Source organism: Phocoena phocoena, chromosome 1, assembly GCF_963924675.1.
Source record: "Phocoena phocoena chromosome 1, mPhoPho1.1, whole genome shotgun sequence".
Classification (NCBI taxonomy): Eukaryota; Metazoa; Chordata; class Mammalia; order Artiodactyla; family Phocoenidae; genus Phocoena; species Phocoena phocoena.
The window spans coordinates 38,503,575-38,531,082 of NC_089219.1; the positions used below are offsets into that span (position 1 = coordinate 38,503,575).

At 42.6% G+C, this 27,508-nt stretch overlaps 1 protein-coding gene across 2 annotated transcripts; it reads right to left on the reverse strand.

The window, feature by feature from the left end:
• Positions 1–373: 373 nt before the first annotated feature.
• Positions 374–26,398, reverse strand: ATPAF1 (ATP synthase mitochondrial F1 complex assembly factor 1). Of its 2 annotated transcripts, XM_065882153.1 has the most exons (9): positions 26,070–26,398; positions 21,202–21,310; positions 18,068–18,118; positions 17,258–17,320; positions 14,262–14,312; positions 13,025–13,072; positions 9,165–9,260; positions 7,371–7,478; positions 374–1,419 (listed from the first exon to the last, which is right to left on the reverse strand). In XM_065882153.1, exons 1-9 carry the CDS (start codon positions 26,396–26,398, stop codon positions 1,225–1,227), a joined length of 1,050 nt encoding a protein of 349 aa, XP_065738225.1. In that variant the 3' UTR covers positions 374–1,224. The 2 variants fall into 2 exon arrangements, with proteins under 2 accessions (XP_065738225.1, XP_065738233.1); XM_065882161.1 differs by lacking the exons at positions 7,371–7,478; positions 9,165–9,260 and having other exon boundaries at positions 1,225–1,419.
• Between the last annotated feature and the right edge of the window lie 1,110 nt (positions 26,399–27,508).

The window sequence follows — 27,508 nt, forward strand, 5'->3', positions numbered from 1 at the left end:
TCCCACTCACTATATTGTGTCATTCGCCAGACCATAGGCAGGAGCAGCAAAGTGGAGCGTGTTAGATGAAGAAAAGGAAAGGTATTATAATAGAGGCGGCTGACGACAATACTGGGGGCGGGGACACGCTCTGGGGCCTCGAGTTCAGAAGGCAGGTGTGTAACCGCCACCGGCTTCTACCGCTGAGCTTGGAGCCACAACAGTGGCACTACTAACCAAACCTGAGTTTCCTGTGCTGGAGAGCTTCTTTCTTATTTCTGGCATTTCAAGCAACTGCTGAGTCCAAAGATGAGTTTTGATGAAATCAGCCCACAGTACTGACGCTATGGATAGCACACAGCTTAGATTTCACTATTTAGTGTAACAAAGATTATAAGCCAGACTTTATTTTATTGCTACATTTTCCCCACACCCAATATGGGTACATTTGCTTCCACCTACCTTTTCTATAATACTGGCATGGTTTAGAGTTGTTAAAAAAAAAAAAAAAAAAAGCCAGTCTGGATTCATCCTCTCTTTACAAAAGTGTTGATTTATTTATACTGCACTTGATTCAGCCCCTCCAAATACACAGCTTCCAACAGGCAGAGTTAGAGAAGCAGGCACCAGACCATAGTTTAAAAATATGCAGGCAGCAGGCACTGCACCCGTTTAACTATGACTGAAATCTGCTGATACTTCAAACCAGCTACACTAAAGCCATCTCTGGGGGCATCTAGACGGAGTCTTAATCCTGATGGCAATATCTGGTTGTTCTAAAGGATACCTGGGTTATGCCTTTGGCCAGCCAAGTGGGAAGAGTATGTAGAGCCCACATCTAACTACAGCAGGTCTTCAAGCTTATTATCCTGTCACAGTTTATAAAGATGAGGAACTAATCATTTGGGAGCTGTGCGGTCAAAATGTCCAGAAAACAAATACACTATTACAGTGTGTAAAATCAAGTCAACCATCTTGTGGATGCTTGGCTGTCTCTGGTTATGACCTCAAACACTTAAAAAGGAAACCTCAAGTATGCTGGGAGATAATGATCAGAATGCTTGGGTACCTTGGTTCCTGACTATCAAGTAACAGGGCTCACCGCCATGTTACTTCTTGCAATAAGCATACAGAGCAACTCCTTAGAGACTGCTCATTATCGATGCTGAGCTCCCGAGAGGTCGGGGGTGGGTAGGCTCAGGACTATCCAGGGCTGAGCAAACTCTGTACACCAGCCTTACAGCTCTAAGTCTTATCCTGGTTCTGAGAACATTTCAGTTCTGCTCCAAGTCCACTTTGTTCCAATTCAGCGATGACAGACATATATTTGAACTCATTTGGTCTGAAGTTAAAGGTCTCCACTAACGCGTAGGTCTCTTTTCGATCAGTGGCATAGAAAAGCTGAACTTGGTTGGCAATGCACTGTGCCTCAGCAACATTCTGAAAGGTAAAAAGAACAGTCAGGTCCTTTCCAGCACAGCGCCATGAAGCTCTGTGTCTAAGTCCTACGGCAGTTGGGGGCCCTCACCCAGGAGTCACTGTTGCAGAAAGCTTCCCTGACATCCCAAGTCTTGGTGAGGTGCCCCTTTTCTGTGTATTCAAATTACCCTACACGTCCCTCTAACATAGTATGTATCATACTGTATTGTATCTGTCCTTTTTTTCCTCTTTTTCTTTTTTGTCTGTCTTCCTTTGTGTGAATTTCTCAAAGTATGTGCTTCTTTTACATCCTGTACCCAGTGAAATCTGGTGAATGTTTGCTAATAAATTAATGCATATGTTAAAAATTTCCCTCTTCTTTCAGTTCTTTAGTAACTGTTAAGTTTACCTCAAGGGGGAAAAATAGCAATAGTTACCCAGCTCCAAGAACCAGTTTGTGAGTTACTACTAAGTTCTTGACTAACCAGACATACTCTTGAATAAAACCTGTTCCTCATACCACCTCAGTCAAAGAAGTAGTGCCAAAGCCAGCTGTAGTTTTACAATTTGTCCATAAAGTCTATGACACAATGTTTTTTTCTTTTTGGCTGTGCTGCGTGGCTTGTGGGATCTTAGTTCCCTGACCAGGGACTGAACCCAGGCCCTCGGCAGTGAAAGTGCGGAGTCCTAACAACTGGACAGCCAGGGGATTCCCTGTGACACTCTTTCTTCCCTGTGATGGAGCCTCGTTTCTCCTTCCTTGAGTGTTGGCTTTACGTAGTGACTTGCTTCTAACAAATGGACTAAAGTGGAATGATGAAAAATGACTTCTGCTATTCAGTCACAGAAGACATTGCAGCTTCTGTCTTGCTATCTCTCTTGAATCACTTGCTTTGGGGAAAGTCAGTTGCCATATCATGAGGACATTCAAGTAGCCTACGGAGAAGCCAGTGTGGCAAGGAAATGAGGCCTCCTACCAACAGCCATGCAAGTGGGGTCAGAGGTGGATCGTCAAGCCCAATCAGCCTTCAAATGACTGTCGTCCTTGCCAACATCTCGACAGCAACTTTGTGAGAGACTCTGAGCCAGAGCTACCCTGACATGCTGCTCCTGAACTCCTGACACACAGAAACTGTGAGGCAATAGATATTTGTTGTTTTAAGCCACTAAGTTTTGGAGTAGTAATTTGTTATGCAGTCATTTCTAACTAATCCACCTGCAGAGCCCCAGGGAAAAGAAGGGGCCACCTTCTCTAAAGCTCAGTAGCAGGGAAATGGTGACCAGACCACTCTGTGTAACAGAAGTGGGATCAGGACACAGGCTACACTCTTGAAACCTTATAAGAGAGTTACTTCAAAAACTCTTACTTTTGCTTCCTATACATTCTCTAGTGCCAGCTGATCAGAGGCACTTATTCACGATTACAATGTTCACACAGCCAAAACCCAACCCCAAGCGATAATGGAAAATTCCTACTAAAACTGTCAAAAGTGTGCTATGTCTAGCTACGGTGATGAAAAGAGGTTTATAAATACCACAGCCTGCTTCACCTCCATTCCCTCCTATGGGTCTTGCAGGTCATTTCTCATAAGCAGGCACTGATCTCTGAGACTGGATCTTCAATCAAAAGCCATTTTCCAAAATGCTGACTATTTCAAATTAATAGAATTTTAGAGCTGGAAGGGGCCTTAGAGATCACCCAGTCCTCATTTAATGGACCAGGAAACCAAAGCAGATGAGGGTCAGGGATAGACCCAAGGTCATATGGCTAACAAGTGGCAGAGCAAGGACCAGACCTCTGGACTCCCAGGCTGGTACTCCCTCCACTTCACCCTGATAGTATTTCTGGTGGGGCAAATAATTAAGACTGATCAAGGTCGATAACTCTACTTCATCATTTTTACCTTTCTTATATTCAAACATGCCTCAAGAACAAACCATCTCTAAAGCAAGTGCATAATCTGAGGCAGATACCACCGCTCTCTGAGGCCCTGAACTGTAGGGCCTGTGAGTCAACTTTTATTTGAGGCTTAGGATGGTGGAGGTAAGGGTAATTTCAGTTGTGTACATTCTAGAACAGTGATGCTCAAACTGCAGAGTCCTAGGTGGAGGTGCCTCTGGTCCATTCACCTCTCGTTCAGCTGTTATATCCTGGGGTTTTACATAATAAGATTCTGTGTGGATAAAGGGCTCTGACCACTAGTTTGAAGACCATTAGAATGGTGGGTAGAGAGTTAAGATATGGAGATATGTGCAAATGTCTCTCATGGAGGATTATGGAAAGCTCCCCTGCACCCCAAGCCCTGCCCACTTATTCACCCCCGCCTTTTATTCTCTCAACATGAAACAGTAGTCTCTTCCCTTTCCAAGACCCAAGAAGATAAACATATTAATTCCTTATGTTGCTCAACAAGGAGGTTTATTAACAAACCTGATTCCTCCCTCTCTTTCAATCTTAATAGCTACAATCAAATTACCAAGTCTTGCCCATTTTATTCCCTATATATTTCTGGAGACATTCTCTCTCCTCCATCCCTACTACCACTGCTCTAGTTTAGGTCTTTACTACTTCTTGCCCAGACTATTGCAACTGTATTTTAAGTGATCACACTGACCAGGCTAGAACTAAAAAATATTTAGGAAGCAAATACTTAAGGTTAATGGTCTTAAAATCCAACTCTTTATGGGTCAACCCCCATTCAAAACCCTTTAATGATCTTTTTGTGCCCGCAGGATAAAGCTGATCCTTTAAACACAACCCACCAAACCTCCTTTTTTAATATACCAGTGATAGCAAACTGTTTGTAATACCCCAAGTCATTTTATGCCTCCTAGCATTTATGTATTCTATTTCCACCACCTGGAACATTCCCCTCCCCCTCCCCCTCCCCACTTTACCCTGCTAAACTCCTGCTAATCTTTGAGGTTCAGCTCAGGTGTCATCTCTAGGAAGGCTTCTTCCTCCTTCTGGGCCAGGGACGCTCCCCCTGCCCCCTCCCCCAATGCTGTGCATGTCTCTATCCTAGCACTTACTACATTCCAATGAAATCATCTGTTGACACACATGTGGACACAAATAAGGCTTTCTAATACTATACTAAATTTTCATCATTAAAGTGAATCAGTTCAGAAGAAACCTCTAGTTTCCAGGTATTTCTATTCATTTGCTTTACTGTATTTGGAAACACCATGCCTAAACTGCAAACTCATGCATGAGTGTGCAGGGGATCATATATTTATATTACATTTCTAGGTTTCCCATCTCTGAATCGTGTATCTCTACACTAAATTCTAACATGTCTAATTCTGTACTACATTAGAAACTCACAGTCAAGTTGACTTATACAAGGCAAATGTATGTTGTCTGGTATGATGTTAAATGTTATAAGGCTAGGAAGCAAATTTCAATAATTATGGGTCTGAGACCACTAGGGTGAGGTGGTGTAAATGCTAAAACAGAAAGGGTCTCCTCTGACCTCTAGAGTCCACTTCTAATACAGTTAGATATTATGCTTTGCTGAAGATCAGAAAATGCAGTATAATCTCTATGTCACTCACTCCTGTGGTCAAATTTTAAACCTTATCATTATTGATAACTATATCCCCTCCAAATCTCAACTTGAAACATCCGTACTTTGTGTACTATTTCCTATATTTAACACTCACTCCCAAATTAAAAAATCCTTTAACTCAAGTAGGACTCGCAGTTCTGTCTCTAACCTTTCTCATGTTTCCACTTCCCTCTTTATCCAACTTGCACTCCATTGTCAGTAATTACAATCATTCCTTTGCATTCACTTTTAAATTCCTGGTCCCTATCTTGCTTCATTACATCACTTGGCTAAACCATAACCCTAGTTAAATCCAACTCTCGGTCCTCCCTCTCTGTGCTTGTACCCGCACACCCGTTCTCTCTTGCATTTTCCTAGATCACATGTCAACAAACACTTTCTGGAAAGGGAGACACTGTTAATATTTTAGGCTCTATGGCCCTACAGTCTCTGTTGCAGCTACTCAAGTCTGTTGTAGAGGTAAAGCAGCCATAGATAACATGTAAATGATAAACATGGCTGTGTTCCAATAAAATTTTATCTACAGACACTGAAATTTGAATTTCATATACTTTTCACAGGCCATGAAATATTAGTCTTTTTTAGTTTTTTGTTTGTTTGTTTGTTTCCTCAACTACTTAAAGATGTAGAACACATTCTCAACTCATGGGCCTGTCCTAGACAATTTCACACTTTCTCTTTTCCACCCAAAAGTCCAACACCTATCCTTCCATCCTCACTCTCAGCTGACGATCTTTCTTTTCACTAAGCAATCTGAAGAGAACTTCTTACAAGCTACCACCACCTCTATTCGTTTAACTGTATTTGTGTCATTATATCCTGGCTTCTCTCCTGTTGTTACGTTTCTGGCAAAGATCAACCCCTCATTCCCAAGACTCACCCCACTCAAAAGCACCACTTCAACAACTCTCCAGCCTCCTTCTTGTCCATTATCAATATTTCCCTCTCTACTGGATCTTTCCATCAGCCTATACATATAATGTTATTTCTCATTTAAAACAAAACCAAAAAAACACTCTCATCCCCACTTCTTACACCCCATTCTCTCCTTCCCTTCTCAAAAACATCCCTTGAAAGACGTGTTTATGCTTACTCTTTCTCTTCCCATTCTTTCTTAAATGTACTCCACTCATGCTTCTGTCCTACCACTCCTTTGAAACTGCCCTTATAAAGGTCCCCAATGACTTCCATGTTGTGAAATCTAGTAAATTCTCAGTCCTCATCTCATTTGCCCTACCAGCAAGTGAGATTTGGCTAGTTGAGTACCCTTGTTCCTTGAAACATTTTATCTTAGCTTCCAGGGGCTTCTACCATCTTAGTTTTCCTGTCTCACTGACTCTTCCTTTTTAATCTTCTTTGCTGATGCTTCCTCATCACTCCAGGGCTCAGTTCTTAGACCTCTTCTCTTTTCTACCTTAATTAACTTCCTTGGTGATTTCATTCAGTCTCATGGCTTTAAATAACAACCTGTATGCTGACTACTCTCATTTTTCTCTCTCTAGCTTGGACCTCTCCCCTGAACTCCAAGCTCATGTATCTAACTGCCTACTACTTGGATATCTAATAGGCATCTCAGATTTAATGTGTTGAAAACTGAGCTCCTGGTCTTCCTCCCAAACCTCTTCCGCCTGCAGTCTTGTCTGTCTCAGTTATTGGCAACTCCATTCTTCTGGGTAGGATTTGGGGTGACTTCCAGTTGAGTGTGATGGGTTAGAAGGAAGAATGGGAGAAATGGGACTGAACAGTTACAGGAATAACAGACAAGGAAGGAGAGTCTCAATTATGTCCTAGACTTGGGGCTTACTGCTACTATGAGATACTAGATGAGTAGCATAACTTTTCCCTTTCTTGTATGCAGCTGATTAAGAGACAGAGGAAAAATAAGTGGGTGTTGTAATAAAGAACCTCAGGAGGAAGAGGCACTAACGTGCCCACTATCTTGAGGACATCCTGAACTTAAACCCTGCCAGATAAATGAGACTGAAATGAGCAAGGACTAGACGAACAGGCTGAACAGTAATCATAAAACTGCTCCTGGCCCTGGATATGTAAAGAACAAACACAACAGACATCATTACCTATGGGCATATGGTCAATGCTCTATCCCAGGAAATGGGAAAAGGAGGAAGGAAATTCACTATGTATGATGAATGCTGTACATGTGAACAGTGTGGAGGAAGATAAAAGATTAAGAACTATTATAGACTTTGAACCCTTCCCTACATTTAAGAAGCCATTTACTCGTCCATAGTCTCTTGCCTGAAACCCCTAGGGCCAGATGTGTCTTGGAGGCAGAATTACTGGATTTTAGAAAGGTAACAAGTGCAGATACCATATAACTGTATCTGAATACCTTCAGGGTCACCAGGTAAGTCCAAAGAGGTAAAAGTTGATTCTTACCAGAAATGTGGAATCCATTTCTGCTGTCATCAGCACTATGCCCTTTTCTTCCTTAAGTTCAGGGTAGTGATATAAAATCAGCTGGCTGGCTGCAGCTTCCCCTCGGGTCTGTAAGGGGGAACACTTAATCAAGGCTCAGTAAGGTGCCACCAAAACAAAACTGCGACTTCACAGCAATAGAGAGTCTGGAGGGAATTCTGGCTCTTAACAGCCCCTTGGGTGGCTGGTGAGTCGGAGGACTGGCACGTGGCGGTGGCCAGGTCTGCCAAGGCACATCGAAACCGACAGCTTGCACAGTGTTATTTGTGTCTTCAATTGAAAAAGGTTTGGCTTTTCTCCCGGAAAATGTTTACAGTAGGCAGTGAATCCTTCATCACGGCCATATATTTAAAAACAAAACGGCACAAGCAGCTACCAGATCAAGTCCTAAATAAAGCAATATGCCTGTGTAATTGCCGCCTTTATGGACTAGTGCATTTCACAGTTGAAATCTACTCCCCTTGGCTGGCTCTGAGGACTGAGCTCTTTTAAGCCGTAGCAAACAGCTGGAGAGTTTGCACATGGGCCAGATTTGTAATGTGCAGTTTTAAAATATAATCTGGGTGGGAGGAAGGGGGGAAAGAAGAATGGGAACATCATAATTTCATGAAGAAGGGACAGGGCAGTGGTGACTAGACCTCACTCCAGACTAGGAAGAGAGGCTAGGTTCAAAGCCTAAGCACTCATATAGTATAGAAGGAAACAACTATACATTCAAAAGATCTCTGGGTTTCATCTTTAAAATTTCAGCAAAAGTCCTTTTAATTATCAATACCTAATTATTGCTAGGGTACTCTTAATAATAGTTCAGCCTCAGTTCTCTCGTACGTACTTCAAATACACATCATTTTGGTCATAATTATGCTTCTGGATCTTTTTCCTATACTTGTATATGAGCTTCACGAAGGCAGTCCTAGCGTAGTTTCCAACACAACAGCATAATGGTTAAGTTCATAGACTTTGGAGTCAATAACCTGGTGTCAAGCAAACCCAGCTCTACCACTTACTAGCACTGTGAACTAACTTCTCTGAGCCCACTATTTATTTTTCTTTTCTTTCTACTATTTTTTTTTAAAAAAACAAACACAATATAATTTTTGGATACCATCACAAGGGCTACAGTCATGAGCAAATTCTCATTCTGTTTTGTGCTCCCTTTACCCCAACTTCAAAGCCATTATAATACATTCTTGTTTTTGCCAGATTCAGCCTCCAAATATAGAATGTCAATCCTAGTGATGATCTCATTTAAAATACTTTTATTTTAAAAGCTTCAAATGCTTTGGATCAAACTTCTTAATCTAATACTTGGGAGTAAAACAAAGAAAAAGGAAGGAGGGAAGCAAACAAAACGACATCTGTGAAATGAAAACTATGCATCTAGCACCTTAGAAAGTGCTGACCTGGTTAATAAAACACATGTAAGACAAAGAGCCTACCTTAAGGTTATAAAGATAACCATCACCACTCACCCATGTTTGTTAAGTGAGGTACATGCAGTAAATGCTATAGATGTATGGGGAAGAGAGCAGAGAGCCAGAAATAGTCAGAGAACGCGTTTTGGGATCTTTTCAATTTCTAGGTAGTGAGCGGGGCCTAAAAAGCTAGCCCAACAAAGTATGACAATTCATCAGTGCTACAGCAAATCCTGCTGGTAGTCAGTACATATTATGTGTCCTCAAGCCTCAGCAAGGGCTCATAATAACACAGAGGGGTAGGCCTCCTTCATCTAGGGGCTGAGCACAGGCCACCTACCTGAATATTTATAAGTGCAGTGAAATGGAGTTCAGTACCTGTCCACTGCCCGACAAAAAACTCATAACCTTCCCTTCTTGGCAGTGCACACAGAAACTGTGGGAAACAAATACATGAGGAGACAGATGAATAAATAAAATCATTTGCTCTATGTCCAACCACCTGTGCCATTCACTCCATTTCTTCAAAGTTTGGGTTTTAAAACTTTTTTAAATTATGAAATTCATATGTATGTGATAATGTAACAAACACTCATACACTACCCAACCCACCTAGGAAAGAAAGCATTAGAGATCCAGCTGAAGCTCTCTCTGTAAACCCATTCTAATTCCATTCCAGTATAACAGGTAAACTGCATTTGGTGTCTGTCATTCCCTTTCAGGTTTTTATACTTTTGATGTATAGGTATACATCCATAAACAAGAAATAGTACTGTTTGCATGTTTAAAAACTTAAATCGTATCAAACTATATGTATACTTTTTTTTAACATCTTTATTGGAGTATAATTGCTTTACAATGGTTATATGTATACTTTTGCAACTTGCTTTTTTTTACTTCACATCATACTTCTGAGATTTACTCATGTTGATAAGTATAACTTCTAATTCATTATTTTCACTGTTATATGGAATTTGACTACAGAAATTTACCACAATTTTATCTATCCTTCTTTTGATGGACTTTTGGGTCTTTTTCAATTTCTAAACTTTCTAATGCTGCTGCATTAATTTTTGTCACAATTATTGTAATCACTTCATGTTCTACTATCTGAGGCTGATACTGAAGCATGTCTCTAAACACCAAGAAATAATTAGTTTTATGCTCAAGATGAATTGGGGAGGAGTGGTGAAGAGAATGTTTGGTGCCAGAACAAACAAAGTATAATCAGTCCAATATGCATTAGTCATGGAATTGTCTCCTTACTGCTAACCACCAAGGCTCTGTTTTATTATTATTACATGAGATAACCTCAGTGCCTAATGGGTAAACATTTTTTTTAAAGCTTTACTGAGGTATACTTGAAGTATAAGTTGCATATATTTAAAGTGTACAATTAGAATCGTTGTGACATATGTATACAGTGAAACCATTACCACAACCAACGCAGTGAACATATCTATCATCTCTAAAAATTCCTTTGTAATTCATATCTCCCTCTCTCCCACTGCTCTTAAGCAGCTACTGACTTGGTTTCTGTCACTACGGGTCAGTCTTCATTTTCCAGAATTTCGTATAAATGAAACCACAGAATCTATACTTCTTTTTGGTCTGGCTTCTTTCACTCAGCACAATTGTTTTGTGATCTATCCATGTTGGTGCATATATCAATAGGTCATTCCTTCTTATTGCTGAATCTTACTCCATTATGTATGTATTGTATATGATGTATATGTATACACACACACAATTTCTTTATTCTTTCACCTCTGATAGAGTTGGGTATCTTCAGTATTTGGTTATTACAAATAAAGTTGCTATGAACACTTGTATACAAGTCATTGAACGGACATATGCTTTCAGTTCCCTTGGGAAAATATCTAGGAGTAGAATGGCTGGGTCTTATGGCAGGTATATGCTTAACTTTTAAAGAAACTGCCAGACTCTTTTCTAAAGTGGTTGTACCATTTTACATTATTACCAGCAATATATTAGAGTTCCAGCTGTCCCATGTCCTCACCAACACTTGGGATGGTCAATCTTTTTAATTTTAGTCATCTAGTGGTATCTCACTGTGGTTTTAATTTGCATTCCCATTATGACAAATGATGTTGAACATCTTATAACTTCCATTGCACTTCATTGGTGAATTGTCTGACTCTTTTGCTCATTTTTAAATTGGGTTGCTTGTCCTCTTATAAAGTCATAAGAGTTTTTAGTATATTCTATATACAAGTCACTTGTCAATATATGTTTGCAACTATTTTCTCCCAGTCCGTGGCTTACCTTTTCATTTTCACAACAATGTCTTTTGAAAAGTAGAAATTTTTAATTTTTTTTATTGTGGTAAAATAGACATAACAGTTACCATTTTAACCATTTAAAGTGCACAATTCAGTGGCATTAAGTACATTCACAATGCTGTGAAACCTTCACCACCATCCATCTCCAGAACTTTTTTCATCTTCCCAAACTGAAACTCCATACCCGTTAAACAGTAACTCCCCACCCTGCTTTCCGCCCATCCCCTGGCAACCACTGTCCTTCTTTCTGTATATGAATCTATTCTAGGTACCTCATATAAGTGGAATCATACAGTATTTGTCCTTTTGTGACTGGCTTATTTCACTTAGCATAATGTCTTTAAGGTTCATGAATGTTGCAGCGTGTGTCAGAATTTCCTTCCTTTATAGGCTGAATAATGTTCTACTGCATGTATGTATCACATTTTATTTAACCATTCATCTATCAGTGGACACTTGTGTTGCTTCTACCCTTTGGCTACTGTGACTAATGCTGTTATGAACATGGGTATACAAAGAGAAAATTTTAATCTTGATGAAATCTCATTTATTGATTTTTCTTTTATGGTTTTGTGCTTTTTGTGAGGTATCAAAACTTAAATCTCTGCTAAGCCCAGGTCACTAAGATTCAATCTAAGATTTTTTTTTTTCTAGATCATTTTTTTTTTGGCGGTACGCGGGCCTCTCACTGTTGTGGCCTCTCCCGTTGTGGAGCACAGGCTCCGGACGCGCAGGCTCAGCGGCCATGGCTCACGGGCCCAGCCTCTCCGCGGCATGTGAGATCTTCCCGGACTGGGGCATGAACCCGTGTCCCCTACATCAGCAGGCGGACTCTCAACCACTGCGCCACCAGGGAAGCCCTTTTTCTAGATCTTCAGTTAATTTTTGGATACTGTGTGAGGTAAGAGTAGAGGTTCATTTTTTTGCATATGGATACTCAAATTGTTTTGCACAATTTGTGGGACATGTGTTGAAAAGATTATCCTTTCTCTATTTAATTACCTTGGCACCTTTGCTGAAAAACAACTGACCATGCATACGCTGGTTTACTTCTGAATTCTCTATTTTGTTCCATTGATCTATTTGTCTGTCTTTATGCTGGTACCACACTGTCTTCACTACTGTAGCTTTATGAAAAGATAGTCTTGAAATCAGGTAATGTAAGTTCTCTAAATTTGTTCTTCTTTTTCAAAACTGTTTTGTTATTCTAGGTCCTTCGGATATCCAAATAAGTTTTTTAAATTGGCTTGTCAATTAAAAAAAAAGCCCATTAGGATTTTGATTGGTATTATAGTTTATCTAGAGATCACTTTGGAGAGAAATGACAACAATATTGAGTCATCCAACACAGTATATCTCTCCATTTACTTAGATGTTTTTTATTTTCTCTCAGCAATGTTTAGAGGCATTTTTTGAGAATCTTAGAAATTAGTATAGACACCAAGTCAGCTGATCCATCTCACCTATTCCCTTTCTCTTAGGTCTTCTGGCAGCTCAATACCCCAGCAACAATTTCATAATTCCTTTTAGGTATATATAATCAAAATAGCATGGCCAAAACTGAAAAGAAACTGCCAATAAAAGAGAAACTTAAAGGAGGCTGAAAAGATTAAGGTCTCAGGTATTGCTTTCAACATTCACTTATATTAATAAATAAAGATCCACATCAGAAAGGGCTGAGATGTTTCAGAGAGCTAAACAGCCACAGGCTTATTGGGCCAAACCCACATGATTTCATAAGGCTAAAAATCTTACTTATCAGTACAATCAATATGTGAGCATCTTTGTTAAATAACTATAACATGTGAGATGGTATGGAGCATGAAGAGATTGGTTAGGAAACATCCTTGTCTGGCAGCACTGATAGGCAATCCTCATATGGTCACTGGACACTTACTGTTGGACAGGACTGAGCTCGGTTCCAGATCAAATCAAACTTCTCTTTCTGTAGGTTAGAAAAGAATAAAATTCAAAAACAAGTAAACATAAAAGGCCACAATCACATTTAAATTCACCAAGACTGAACTCTAGAACTAAAATACAACTAAAACAACCCCAAGTTCCATCATCTACAAATCCCTCTTACAACAAAGAGGAAAAAGCAGAGGTACGCTTTCCTGTTCAATATCAGAATTATGTGTGAAGACTGGATACTGCAAATGCTCTAACTCTTCAGGGGACTCTGCCCAGTGTCAGAGACAACAGGTCACTGAGTTTGTCCAGGGAGAGCTAAGAAGGCCTGTTCAAAAAATGAGTCAGCATTGGAGACCTAAAATGTCATGAAAAGTGCCGAGCCTTCTGAATGTTGCACTCATGAAAGGGTATATACGTAAAAGATCTTTTTATTTTCTTAAAAGAAAATAAAAGATAGCAATACTCTCACAACAACCAAAAGGCCTGGCTTTATTTTTCCATCTGTAAGTTTTCCTCCTTAAACTTATACCTGTAAGCTCAGTATATATTTGGGTGCTTGATACAAACTTAACCTAAAGCTACTTCCTCTTCAGAGAAGAACAATTAAAGAACTAGCTGATAACCCAGTACATTAAATGCTTTCTTCTGGTAGAAGGCAGCAGGACATAAGCCAGAAGAAGTCGGCAGCCTTCCTTCCCAGTCACAGATCTTAATGGTCAAGCAGTGGGCCGTTACCATCTCCAAGAAAGCAATTTTGAGAAAGGAAAAAAAAAAAAAGCCACTTGCTAAGGGGAAATGCGAGAAAAAGTCTAGGAGGAAGCTCCAAGTCAGCTCAGGTACAGGTCACTCATAGACAGGAAGGGAAGAAAGCTAGGCCAGAGGCCCTGTCCTAAATTCCAACAGCTTGGCTGGAAAACACCAAAAAGAAATAAAAGACACTTGGAAATTGCTCAGCAACACAAACTTACACCATGCTTCCCTGTCAGAGACTTGACTCAAAGAGACATTTCTAAACCAGAAAGATGAAAAACAAAAGCCATAAATATACCATATGGAGCTCCCAATCTTTGGTGCTCAGGGTATAATAAAAACCCTCAGAGCTATAAATGTAAGTTCTCAAGAGGCAATAAACATAGGAAAAGTAAAAGCAACTGCCTGCTAAGGTTAGAGCCCTGACCTTCATGTTATAACACTCTCATTTTCCCCTCCAAACTACTTACAGGAATAACTGCGTAGACTGTATCTTTTGCTGCAAAATACTGCTGCCAAATCTGTACAAAAAAGAGAGAGTGTCTGTGACCATCAGTAACCTTTTCCACCTGTACCAAGAAGTGGTGACAGCTTTCATTGCTCAGAGTAATATGCTATTTGATAACAGGGAGGAAAACCCAACGTAATACTTTTATTACTAGTACATGATTACAAAAAAGATTTAATACCACCTACTCTTCTAGATGATTAAACTGTAACTCTTAATAACAAATTCCTATCAGAGAAATGGATTCTGAGACCTTGTTAATCACTTCTCCCAAGGTGTGCCTTGTGTGTAATAGACAAGCTTTTTTTTTTTATCATATGTTCTCTCTTCTCTCCCAAAACCCGCACTGTCCGGCCAACTGTGGGCCCTCTCAGAGAGCCAGGATCAGTCATTCGGAACCCAGGGTCTGAAGTCAGGCAGATCTGGACGCAAATCCCAGCTCTTATCATTTGCTGGCTCTGCTACTTTGGGAAAACTACTGGAAATCACTAAATTATATCAATATACTCATCAATAAAATAGTAATATTAACCTTAGAGGATTACTGTGAAGACTACTGAAATAATGTTTGTGCTTAGCACAACAGAATTACAATGCAAACCAAAGCCAAGGTGCTCCGAGGGCAAAAAAGAGGCACTTAATCCAAGTTAGGGAACAAGTGGCAGAGGAAGGGACACTTGAGCTGTATCCTGAAGAATGATCAGGAGTTAGCCAGGTGAACAGGGAGTCTGGGAAGAAAAACAGGTAGGAGAGAAGATAAGAGACACATTCTAAGCAGAGAATGACAAGCAGTAGCAAAGGCAGAGGTTGGGGAAGGCATCATAGCCAAGGTGACACCTGAGGGTATTGAAGACTGGGTCACCTTCCTTTAGAGCTGCTCTGCTTTGTCAACATTCCCAGGAAAATGGGGGGGGAGGGGGGCAACTGAAGATACTAATCAAAGTGTGATCTCACCAACACAAAGCACAGAAGGACTATTGCCTCCTAGGACCTCACTCTATCAATGTAGTAAGGTTGCTTTTCTTTTTTTCCTTTTTTTTTTTTTTGCATGTCAAAACACTGTCTCATTTTTTTTTTTTTTTTTTTTTTTTTTTGCGGTACACGGGCCTCTCACTGTTGTGGCCTCTCCCATTGTGGAGCACAGGCTCCGGACACGCAGGCTCAGCGGCCATGGTTCACAGGCCTAGCCGCTCCACGGCATGTGGGATCTTCCCGGACCAGGGCACAAACCCGTGTCCGCTGCATCGGCAGGCAGACTCTCAACCACTGCGCCACCAGGGAAGCTCTGTCTCCTCATTTTAAGGACAGCATATCCTGCTTATTTTTATTTAATTTGTATTGGAAGATAGTTTATGAATCCACACTGAATTTATGAGACTGACAGACGTTCCCTAACATAGTTGACCTTGGTTACTCAAAATTATATTAATGAACACAAATTTGTATCTAAAAATATAGGTCTAAATGATATTTGTCATATGATGATCAGGCCTCCTGGGCCTGGCTTCTCTCCCCACTAAAGGACATGCCTGGTGTCCACTTTCTATTGGCACTTCTTCCCAAAGGCAGTTTGAGGTCTCCTGGAGACTTTGCATTAAGCCTCTACTAACAGAAGTTAGAACTCTGCGCTGTTCTCTTTTCGTTTTTGTGTTTGTCTTTCCACTAGGCTGAAACCCCTTGAGAGCTGGGGATTCTCTCATTTATTTCTATGCCTGGCACAGAGGCTGACATTTAATAACTGTCTGCTGAAATCAATGACACAGCGCTCAAGGACACCCACAGCAATTGGCACAGCTTCCCGTAAGGGAATATAATGTAGAGTCAAACAGACAAGGGTTTGAGTCCTAGCTCTGCCACTAAGTTGCTTCATGTCTTTAAGTTACAGTTTCCTCAGCTGTAAATTGGGAATAATAGCACCTACTTTATAAGGGGGTTATGAGAATACAATGAAATAGTGTATATAAAGCACTAAGTACAGTACCTGACACGTAGTATACTGCTTTTATTATTATTTTGATTCTCTCAATATACCTAAAATATAATTCATGGAACTATAAGGAATGCCAATAAATAGCTTATTATATTCTAATTAAAGAGAAAAGAATCAGATGTGAAAATGTAAATAGCATTTACAAATGCTAATTCAAGCAATATGGAATGCTTGGTATATGGAATGACCAAACAAGCGGAAGAGATCACACGTGGTTTGAAGGAAGGTGTCCAGGAAGCTTCCTGCAGAAGGTCCTAAAATAATGGAGGACTCTGAATGTCAAGCAAAGGAATATGGGAAGTCACTGAATACTTGAGAGCAGGTTACTAACATTTATTTTTATTTATTTATTTAAAAACACAAATATAGCACTTATTCTGTGCCAGGCACTGTTCCAAGTACTTTATAAATATTAACTCATTTAATTCCCCAAATAACTCCATGAGGTAAGTACTATTATTATGTCCACTTTACAGACAGGGAATCTGAGGCCCCCAAAAGTTAACTAACTTATCAAAGTCATTCCGCTAGTAAGTGGCAGAGCAAGGACTTAAAACTGGCAGCTTGGTCCTAGAGTCTGTTCTTAACCAATACACTATGCGAAGCAGAACTTTAGGAGGATTGAACTGGTGAGGATATGATGGGGGAGAGGGGGTGGGAGAAGTAAGAGCAGGGAGACCTATTTAGAAAGGTAGTCATCCAGGCATAGAGTAGTGATGATTTTAAATAAGATGTGGACAACAGGAACGAAAGAGAAAGGGGAAATGTCAGTTGACTAGATATATAGGAGTGAGACCAAGTTTTTGTATGCACTATTTTTCATGTAATTCATCACTTTTGCTTTCAATGATTGCCTTTCATTTTGGCTAGAAAGAGGTGTCAGGAAATGTATGCTCCTTTCTACTTTCAGATTTGGTTCACAGAGCACATATTTTCATGAAGTATGACAATTCATTTTCATTCATTACCTGTTTTATTTCTTCTGCAGTTTTGTCTTTCACCATCTCAATGTTAAAGATTGAACTGAGGGTCTGAAAGAGAAAATAAAAGGCAATTAACACCCACAATTAAAAAAATAAAACAGTTTAACTCTATCTGTAAGCCTTGTGGGAAGCAACATGGGAGGACAGTAAAGCAGATCTTCAGTAAGTGGAGAATGAGTATAAGAAAACCCACATGCTCAGAAAAGGGAGCCCCCAGGGCAGGTTTCACAGTTCTATTTTCAGGGAATATCTACTGGTACTTCCCAAATGTTTCATGCTCACTAATAAGTGTTGCAGCACTTTGCAGCTCCTAAGAGGAGAAAGTTCGGTTGTTACCTTTAACTGCTATTCTGCCAGAAGTGGCTCCTTATTTGCAAGTTAAATGACAGAGTAAACATGTTTTTATTTGATTTTTTAAAACTACTTCCTGGGACTTCCCTGGCAGTCCAGTAGTTATGACACCACACTTCCGCCACAGGGGGCACGGGTTCAATCCCTGGTTGGAGAACCAAGATCCCGCATGCTGTGCGGTGTGGCCAAAAAAATAATCTACTTCCTGTAGAAAGTAGGAAGTAGTACACTACATTTCCTTCACATTTCCTCTAGCACCCCCAGGACCCACACTATACTAGGAGTCATATCAAGGTCATAACAAAAATTCGTAGAAATATCTCTCATCTCCACAGTTAGAAAATCACAAAATCACCGAACCACAGTAAATATGTTCAAACTTGCAGCCTCTTGTTATGGATGTTCCATATGAATTCACGCTTGGATATTTAATTAGAAACCTACCTTGTCCTTGGTGAATCCTCTGCTCATACGCTGTTTCCCCAATGTGTCTGTCTGAAATATATAATGGGACAGGATATTAATCTATACTTTACTTAGGAAGAAGACCACCCTCCCTAGGTGAGGTGCCCAATAACTCACTTAGTAATGTTGCACCTCAGAACTCACTTCTCTCCACTCTATACAGTAACTGTACACACTGTTCTAAGAGTTACTGTTTGTGAGACAACTTTTCTTTGACTGATTCTGAGATACAGAGATGAGAAAGGAGTTCTTTGTTAGTAAACACCATCTACTGGTACTGAGAGTCCATTCTATCCCTGCCACCATGGATGAGGGAATCCTTCCCAGAACAAGCCTACTTGGGTTTCCTGTGCTCTCCTTCCCAGTGAGCCACAGAGGAGGTAAGAATGGAATGATGTATTTTCCAAGCTGCTTCTTATCTGTGACGACAGCACTTCTGAAGTCAGGCAACCTCAGCAGACTATTGAGTCTTTTCTAGTACTCCATCTTAGTATTCCCTCCCTCAAATTAGACTCCCCCTCAAAAAAGGCCAGGAACAACTGAAAGTGATTATTTTCTCTCCTAGCCCACTCTCAGATAAAGGTCATGGCCAGGAAATACAATTTTGAGTTGTTTCTGACAGTAGGGATGTGTTGTTCTGAGTTTTCCATTCAATTTCTGTGCCTTTCAGAGAGGAGTGCGATCCACACCTGGGATTCTGAAGCTGAAACATACTTTCTGCATTAAACCCTGTTTTTTCATTACTCTGTGCTTTAATGAATCCAAACCTTTCATAAATGATGTCCGTAGAACCAGTACCCACAAATTAGACAAAAGCGTGCTGTAGAAAAACCTACTGGATACACCCTATGTGCCCAAAGTCTCAAGAGCAATTAATGAAACATTTAAAGCATGTCTACTACAGATGCTTTGGAAACCTATGGGGACCTGTTTTTTTGTTATCACAATAATTGACTGGATGGTTTCACCTGCATTTATGGGAGAGGCAGCGGTGCTAAATGAGCTGCAATTTTGCAGACGAGTTCTCCATAATGAATTCTCCCTCATCCCACACAACTTTCCAATTCTAGCCAGACCTTCCCTCCTTCCTCCCCCCTTTCCTTTCTCTTTCTTTCTCCTTTTTAAAACAGTTTTATTCAATACTGAATTTTTCAGAAATGCAACTACTATGTAACTTAAGAGAAGACTGTACATTGTGGAATCTCATGAGGGTCACTGATAACAACACTGTTTATGGTTTGGGAGTTTTTATAATTACCAACAACCCGTACCAGTTTGCATTTGTTGCTTATGTATTCATGGTGATTCCATACAGAGGTGAAAGAACCTGATGACTGTACTAGGTCTCACAGCATAGTTGTGCCCAAGAACTTACATGCTGAAATCTGTATTTTATTTAAAAAATATTTCCCTTTATTACAGTTAAGTCATTATATTTATTTTCCCCCCTGAAATTATGTGTGTAGGTGGGTTATATTGTCTACATTTCATTTCAGGGTAGAATTAGAGAGAATTAAATACAATTTATTATAAAAAGGGGATGTTGGGTATCATGTGGTAGGGAACCAATGACTCAAAGTAAAGAAAAGGCTTTAGAAATGTAGCCATTAGCTATTAGCCTTCCTCTAGCTAGATAAGAAAGACAGTAAGTGAATATTTACCTAAGAGTTGCCATAATTTAAATTAAATCTTTACTTATTCTGCTCTTGTCATCATAAAGCTGAATTTCTAAGTCTTGTTTCAAAAAGACTTCCCAGATAATATTGAAAGTTTATAATACAGTAATATTTCCCATAGCTATTTATTTGTAATCTTGACACTATGTTTGCTAAAGGAAATTACATTTGATAAAATATTTGTAGTAGAAAGTTATTTGTTCATATAAAATTGTAAACCACGTTTATCACAGGTTGAATTTCTCCCCAACCTTGTAATGATTAACCCATTAACTATTCTTATTCTAATTAACTCAACCAGTTATTAAAAGACTGAGTGGATTCTCTTAAAATTTAGGATACCCAAGGCAAAAAAAGTTATTTTCCAAGTAAAATAAACATCTCTCCTTTTACAATGTAGAACCCCAATTTTCCACTGTAACTACCTTATTTCAGGCTCATGCAGCCCACACCTGGATATATTCTCCCTGGCTTTGCCTCTTCCCCTCCAATTTGTTCTGTGCACCACCTTAGATTAGTATTTTTCAAATCATACGTTGTGAAATCAAGTTAGTGGACTGTGGCCAAAGTTTTTTAAAAGATGAAAATAATAATAAGAGTGCATTGCATGTATCATTAGTAAAAGTAAGCATTTGTTTCAGTTATAATAATATACATATATGTGTAATGAATTGCAATGTAAAATATATTTCTTACCGTGGGTTATGGTCAAAAAGTTTGAGAAGCACTGCATTAGATTAATCTTCCTATACAACTGTCCCCTGGTATCAGTCAGGGATTGGTTCCAGGACACCTGAAGACACCAGAATCTGTAGGTGCTCAAGTCTCTTATATAAAATGGTGTAGTATTTGCATATAACCTACACACATCTTCCCATACACTTTAAATCATCTCTAGACTACTTATAATACCTAATACAATGTAAATTCTATGTAAATAGTTGTAAATACAATAAATGCTATGTAAATAGCTACCTGTAAGTGGCAAACTCAAGTGTTGCTTTTTGGAACTTTCTACAGTTTTTTTTTCCCCTGAATACTTTCTATCAGCTGTTGGCTGGATCCACAGATGCAAAACCTGTGGATGTAGAACCTGCAGGTAGGGAGGGCTGACTATACACAGCTTTCAACATGCTTTTCCCCAGCTCTGATTCTTGTTTAAGGGTGATAAGAGCTAACATGTATTAAGCACTTTTTTCCTCCCTGATCCCTACATGTGTGCCTTGCCTCGACCACTCGATTATACACCCTGGGAGCAGAGATTACCCTTTTCATCCCCTTATATCTCCACCATGACTACAGTACCTTGCCAGAAAGAGCAGAATACCATTTATGGATGGAGCTGATCCCCTCAATGAGCCCACTCCCAGGATAAGGGTCAGGAGTGGGGATGTAGAGCACTGGTGAGCCAACAACACCCAAAGGGGTAGGTCTTACCTTCTGTTCCACACATTTGATAAAGTCACCTTGCTTGGAGTGCCCCACTGGCTGCTTCCGAAACTCACTGCACTTCTCCAGTCGGGACTCAAAAGCAGTTGGGTCAGACCTGATCAAAGGTAAACCAAAGGATAAACCACCTGGGCCTTTCTTTTTTAAATAAATTTATTTATTTAATTTATTTTTGGCTGCGTTGGGTCTTCATTGCTGCACGCGGCCTTGTCTCTAGCTGTGGAGAGCAGGGGCTACTCTTCGTTGTGGTGTGCGGGCTTCTCATTGCGGTGGCTTCTCTTGCTGCAGAGCACAGGCTCTAGGTGCACGGGCTTCAGTAGTTTTGGCACGCGGGCTCAGTAGTTGCGGCTCACGGGCTCTAGAGTGCAGGCTCAGTAGTTGTGGCACACGGGTTTAGTTGCTTCGCAGCATGTGGGATCTTCCTGGACCAAGGCTTGAACTCGTGTCCCCTGCACTGGCAGGCGGATTCTTAACCACTGCGCCACCAGGGAAGCCCACCTTTCTGGATTTTGAAATAACAAAGCACCATGTTCCACTTTCACAGAGAGAGGACACAGTCAGAGGCTGAAGGATTTGTCTTAATTTAGTTAGGCCTGAGCACAGGCCTACAAATCAAGAAAGTGGAAAGAGAAATCCACTTATTCAATTGTTACTACTCCTCAAGGGGCCTGTGTAACATTTTTCTCCTGCAGGATATTCCCTAGGGTGACACAGGGCTTGCTCCCTCAGGTATTTACACTCTGGGTATTTGGAACTTAAATCCTTAAGATGGGAAAGGTACTTTGTGGTCATCTTGCTGGGTTAGATGCAACAATCCTCAGGCAGGAATCCCAGGTGTCCAGCTCTTACCGGAACACATCTAATTCTTAGACATCTCCCTTCCCTCCCCGACTAGGGCAAATCTCTATTTATTCAGATCCCAGCAACTCAGAGGCTTCAGGCAGCCTATTCTGCAGATTCAGCACCTGAGTTCTCCTTGACCCTCTCTCCAAAGAACCTGCTCCAGTTGAAGGATCATCAGAATTTGTCCTTATGTCAAAATGGGGCTGGTCTTCAGGTGTGAAGTCCAGGTTGGGGCTGCCATCTGTTAAGAATGCTTCAGGCTGTGTAGCTGACAATATTTGGCTGTGTACACTTTGGTGAAGATGTCATCCAGGGGCTCCAGCTCCCGGGCCATGAGACCTGTAGTGTCATGGGTGACATCTGCAGGCTCCAAGGGCATCCTGGTTACCCCTCTGGTCCTTCTTGGTCAAGGCAATGGAGGGCGCTTGTCCTCCATGTAACTCCTTTCTGGAGGTGATGTCGAACACCATTCCCTTCACTGCCATGTACTTGGATAGATCACCCTCCCTTCCGGAGAAGACCAGCTCCTCCTCGATGAAGAGCTGCACCAACGGCCTCACCTGGTAGGGTGTGGCACCTGCCTGGCTAGGGCTGCAAGTACCAGGGCCTAGGTTAGTGTTGCCAGTGAGCAGATGGAGATGGTGAGGGGTGGCCCAGGCAGTGGAGCCCTGTGTACTCTCACCCTGGATATCTTTCATTACTAAAACATTTTGAGTCTAAGTCTACCTCTCTGTATCTTTCACTCCCCCAGGAACAAGAGAAAATGTCTAGTTCTTTTTATGAGTACCTGAAAATTGCTCTTATGTCACCTCCTAAGTTTCTCTTCTCTAGGTTGAATTTCTTCAGTTTTTTCAGCCTCTCTTCATATACATGATTTGTAAATCATTCCTTACTGTGGACCTGCTCTCTCGGCATGTTCGTTTATGCACGCTCTAGATACAGTGGGCCTAAAGCTCTCACCAGTGTAGAGTGTGATGCAAAAACCCAGGTACTGGACTGGAGTGGGGTCAGCAGGGCACACAGCCTTGTCTTGCCGTTGGCTCACACTGAACTGGGGTTATAAGTGCTCCAAGAGCCCAGGTTTTAGTGAGTATGCTACAGCACTAACCAATCAGGACTATAATTCCTTTTAAAATATCTCACGATAGCCTACCTGTTGGTCTTGGGCCTCACGGCGAAGCTCTGTTTTGCCTCTTTCCTTGATGACTTGGTCCAGGTTCTACTGATCCTTTCTTGGCCCTGCTTTCACTGCATACCTCCCTTTTCCTCTACCTCATGTTCTTTTCCCTTTTGTAGCCGCAGTTTTCCCTCCCATCTCACTCAACTTCTTCTAGGACTTATTCCTTCCTCTCTCCCTTTCACTCATTCAACAAACTTGCCTTGTTGTCTCTCGCCTGTTGGTTGACTTGCTGGGCTTCAGAGATACAGCAATAAATAAGAAAGAGTCCCTACCTCAAGGAGCTTACTATCTAGTAGGACAGAAAGACATGTAAATAAGTACATGAGAGTGCTACAGGTATTAAGATGAAAATTTGCTCAGATATTCCCAAATGGCTAAGGTCGTTTCAGGCTCTGTTGCTCCCCATACCTGGAACACCTGCCCCCAACGTCAGTCCTTTATTCCTTTGCGCTGGGCCATAGAGCTAAAAGGAAGTTTTGGTATTAGATAAAGCTAGGGAGACTGGCAGGTGCTAGAGCACAAGGGCCTTGCATGGAACACTAAGGATATGGAGTGGCCTTGGAAAGCCACTCTTTAGGAGATAGCAGTAGTATGTGTAAACACTGACACAGGAATGATCTAGTGGGGAAGGAAAGTAAAACCAGTCATTCATTTGTTCGTGAATAAGAATGAACAGGAGCTGTGAAGTATTCAGTATATTAGTAGACCACTCTTCTGAGATGCTTGTCTGTGAAAGGGATCAGTGAGAAAAGGCTGAAGGGGAATGTAGGTCAAGAAAAGGTTTTTAAGATGACAAAATACTTGAGTATATCTGAATGCTGTTGAAGGAGAGCAAAAATCCTCATTCATTTATTCTGTCATTCTTTCAAAGAAAGATCATTATAGTAGCAGTGACATGGACTGGGGGTAGATGGGTCTAAGACCAGAAGTGAGGAAGACTAGTTAGAGCAGGGGTCCCCAAGCCCCGGGCCACGGACCGGTACCATTCCGTGGCCTGTTAGGAACTGGGCCACACAGCAGGAGGCAAGCAGCGGGCAAGCGAGCGAGGTTTCATCTGTATTTACAGCCACTCTCCATCCCTCGCATTACTGCCTGAGCTCCGCCTCCTGTCAGATCAGCGGCAGCATCAGTCTCATAGGAGTGCAAACCCTACTGTGAACTGCGTACGTGAGGGATCCAGGTTGTGCGCTCCTTATGAGAATCTAATGCCCGATAATCTGAGGTGGAGGTGAGGCGCTGATGCTAGCGCTGGGGAGTGGCTGCAAATACAGAGTACCATTAGCAGAGAGGTTTGACTGCACAGAGACCATAACAGATCAATTGCTTGCAGACTCCTGTCAAAACCCTATCAGTAGGGACTTCCCTGGTGGTCCAGTGGTTAAGACTCCACGCTCCCAATGCAGGGGGCACAGGTTCAATCCCTGGTTGGGGAACTAAGGTCCCACATGCTGCACAGTGTGACCAAATAAATAAATAAATAAATGTCTTGGGGCTTCCCTGGTGGCGCAGTGGTTGAGAGTCCGCCTGCCGATGCAGGGGACACGGGTTCGTGCCCTGGTCTGGGAAGATCCCACATGCCGCGGAGCGGCTAGGCCCGTGACCCATGGCCGTTGAGCCTGCGCTCCGCAACGGGAGAGGCCACAACAGTGAGAGGCCCACATACCGCAAAAAAAACCAAACCAAAACAAAAAAAGCCTATCAGTGAGTGGCAAGTGAAAACAAGCTCAGGGCTCCCACTGGTTCTGCATTATGGCGAGTTGTATAATTATTTCACTATATATTACAATGTAACAATAACAGGGCACATTAAATGTAATGTACTTGAATCATCCCGAAACCATAACCCGCCCCCCACCACAGCAGTCTGTGGAAAAACTGTCTTCCACAAAACCGGCCCCTGGTGCCAAAATGGTTGGGGGCCGCTGAGTTAGAGGATGACTGCAATATTCTGGGTGAAGATGATAGAGTAAATTAAGGCTGTGGAAGTAGAGATGAGCTAGAACTCAAAGAAGTTACAGCATCAGTCTTAGGTTTCCTTTCCTAAGACAACTGTCTGCCCATCCTGCCAGATTCTCTCCCAAGTCCCTTCAATTTTCACTTTTGATCTCTTTCAGCTCTTCCCAGGTCAACTCTTTGGACCCTCCAAGGCCCCCTTATACCCACCTCAACCTCCTCTAATCTCCAGGTCCTTCTCTCTGGAAGGTGAAGGGTAGTGTTAGGAACCCCGGATTCCAAGTCAGAGAAATCCCAACCAGCTGTGTGACCTTTGGCAGGCCGCTTACTCTCTCTGATGCTCAGTTTTCTCATCTTAATGAGAGAGTTCAACTGAGAGCCAACTGTAACACTATTAATCTTTGATGCCCTGCCCCCACCCAATCTCCTTTCCTTACAGTCAGGGTCCTCAGCTAGAAGCCTGGGAACCCGAGTCCTAGGACAAGGCTCAGCTGCCTCAATAGGTGACCTTGAGCAAGTCAAGTCCCTTCTCTGGAAGGCTCCATTTTCCCATTTCGATAATGAGTACAGGTCTCTCGGAGTTGCCTGCCTCTTAAGGGCTGTCGTAAGAGTCGACCTCAGCGTTTTGAGAACTAAAGCAGACAGAAAGACAACTGGGGCTTCGCAGAGACTCCCGGCTCTCACACTAGCTGTGTGATCTTAGGCAAGTGACCAAGCCTCTCTGAGCCTAGATAACCATCTGTAGAGTGGGGACAGTGCCAGTGATCCTCTAGCAGGGCTGCTGGAAGGGCTGAGAGCGCCAGATACAGATACACCAGGAGCGCGGGCCGAGCGCCTCCCCTCCTCCCTGCCCGCCGCCCGCCGCCGTCTGGGCCCGCACCTGCGCAGCTGCTGGATCTTGTCGCGGTAGCGGTCGTAGAAGGGGTTAGCCTCGATCTCTTTCCCGACCCCGCTGCCTTCGACGCCCCCCGCGGGCCGGCCCGAGCCGCGGCGCACCGGGAACACGCGCAGCTGCGCGGGTGACACGAGCCCCAGGCCTAGGGCGCGGCTGCGCACCGCGCACAGGCCGCGGTAGAGGCCGGCCACCTGCAGGACGGCCGGGCCCGCGCCACCCGCTGCCGCCACCACGGCAGCCATGGCCACCCCCGCCTCCTCCTCCTCCTCCCCGGGCACGTCGGCCTCGGCCCGCGGCCCGCGCGCCCGTTCCATTGCCCTCCGGGTCCGCCGCGCCCGCGCTCCAGCAGCGAGGTTCCGCGCACTCAAGGTTCCGGGTGCCGGTGAAGCGCGCGGTGGGAGGCAGGGGGTTCGCCGCTCCTGCCCCGGGCCCCGCCCGCGCCCCGCGTGCTCTGCAGCTTTAGCGCCCCCGCCCAGCCTTCTCGCCGAGCCTGCGACCAGCAGCCCTTGCGGGTTAAGTCTTCTCTTGAAAGCTGCTTGGACCTACTGGTCCTCACCGAGCTTGCTCCCTTTTAAATTCTTTAGGCACGTGCTGGAGTAGTCATCCTTCAGCATCGAAGGCCCTTTCATCAGCTGTAATCACAGTAGCAGCTTCTCTTTATTGAGCGTTTCTACGTGCAGGACACTATTTGCTTCATACTGTGTGAGGCAGGTTTTATCCCTATTTTACAGACGAGGAAACTGAAGCTGAGAATCATTAAGAGACTTGTCCAAGACTTGTCCAAGGGCTGAATTCTTTTAAAGATGCCAGCTGCCTCTGAAGCCTTTTCTTCCTCTGCTTCCTGACACCCACCTTGAACTCCAGCCAAACTGAACTACGCTTCTCCCCAAAGAGACACCTGGATTTGTCCTTGACAAGTCTTTATACCTGGAATGCTGTCTCTCCACCCAATGCCACCATCTTCTTCACCCCCTGAACCAGGTGTGAGTGAACTCCTGGGGTCAAGAACGGTGACATCAACACCTGGTCTCACCTGTGCCCAGCACAGGGCCAGGCCTGGAGCAGGCCCCCTGTGATGGCATTGATCAGTCTGCCCTCATGAAAGTTCTCCTGTCGGGTCTTACCTGATAGAAACCCCTCTTGAATGATGGACCTCTTAGGGTCAGGGACAGTGCCTTCAACTCTGCTCAGTCCAGCCTGCACTTTTGGAGATGGGCCTTGGGCCCTGGCCTGTGCTGGGAGTAGTGTGGTAAACCCTGAGATTAGCAAGTCCTTTAAGTGTGCCAGCCTGTACCTGCCTTAGCATCCTTGCACTGGCTGCTCCCTTTGCACGTGGCTATCTCATCATCATCTAGGGCTCAGTTCACAAGTCAGCACCTCAAAGGGACTTTTCTTGATGCACCCCCATCACTTTATATTCTTTA

Excerpts from the sequence above, each read along its gene's own strand:
- ATPAF1 (XM_065882153.1), bottom strand. The coding sequence starts at position 26,398 with ATGGAACGGGCGCGCGGGCCGCGGGCCGAGGCCGACGTGCCCGGGGAG. Across the intron at positions 17,321-18,067 it reads GAGGATTCACCAAGGACAAG|ACCCTCAGTTCAATCTTTAA; the intron begins GTAGGTTTCTAA and ends TTTCTCTTTCAG. Across the intron at positions 7,479-9,164 it reads CTGCACTTATAAATATTCAG|ACCCGAGGGGAAGCTGCAGC; the intron begins GTAGGTGGCCTG and ends TCCCCCTTACAG.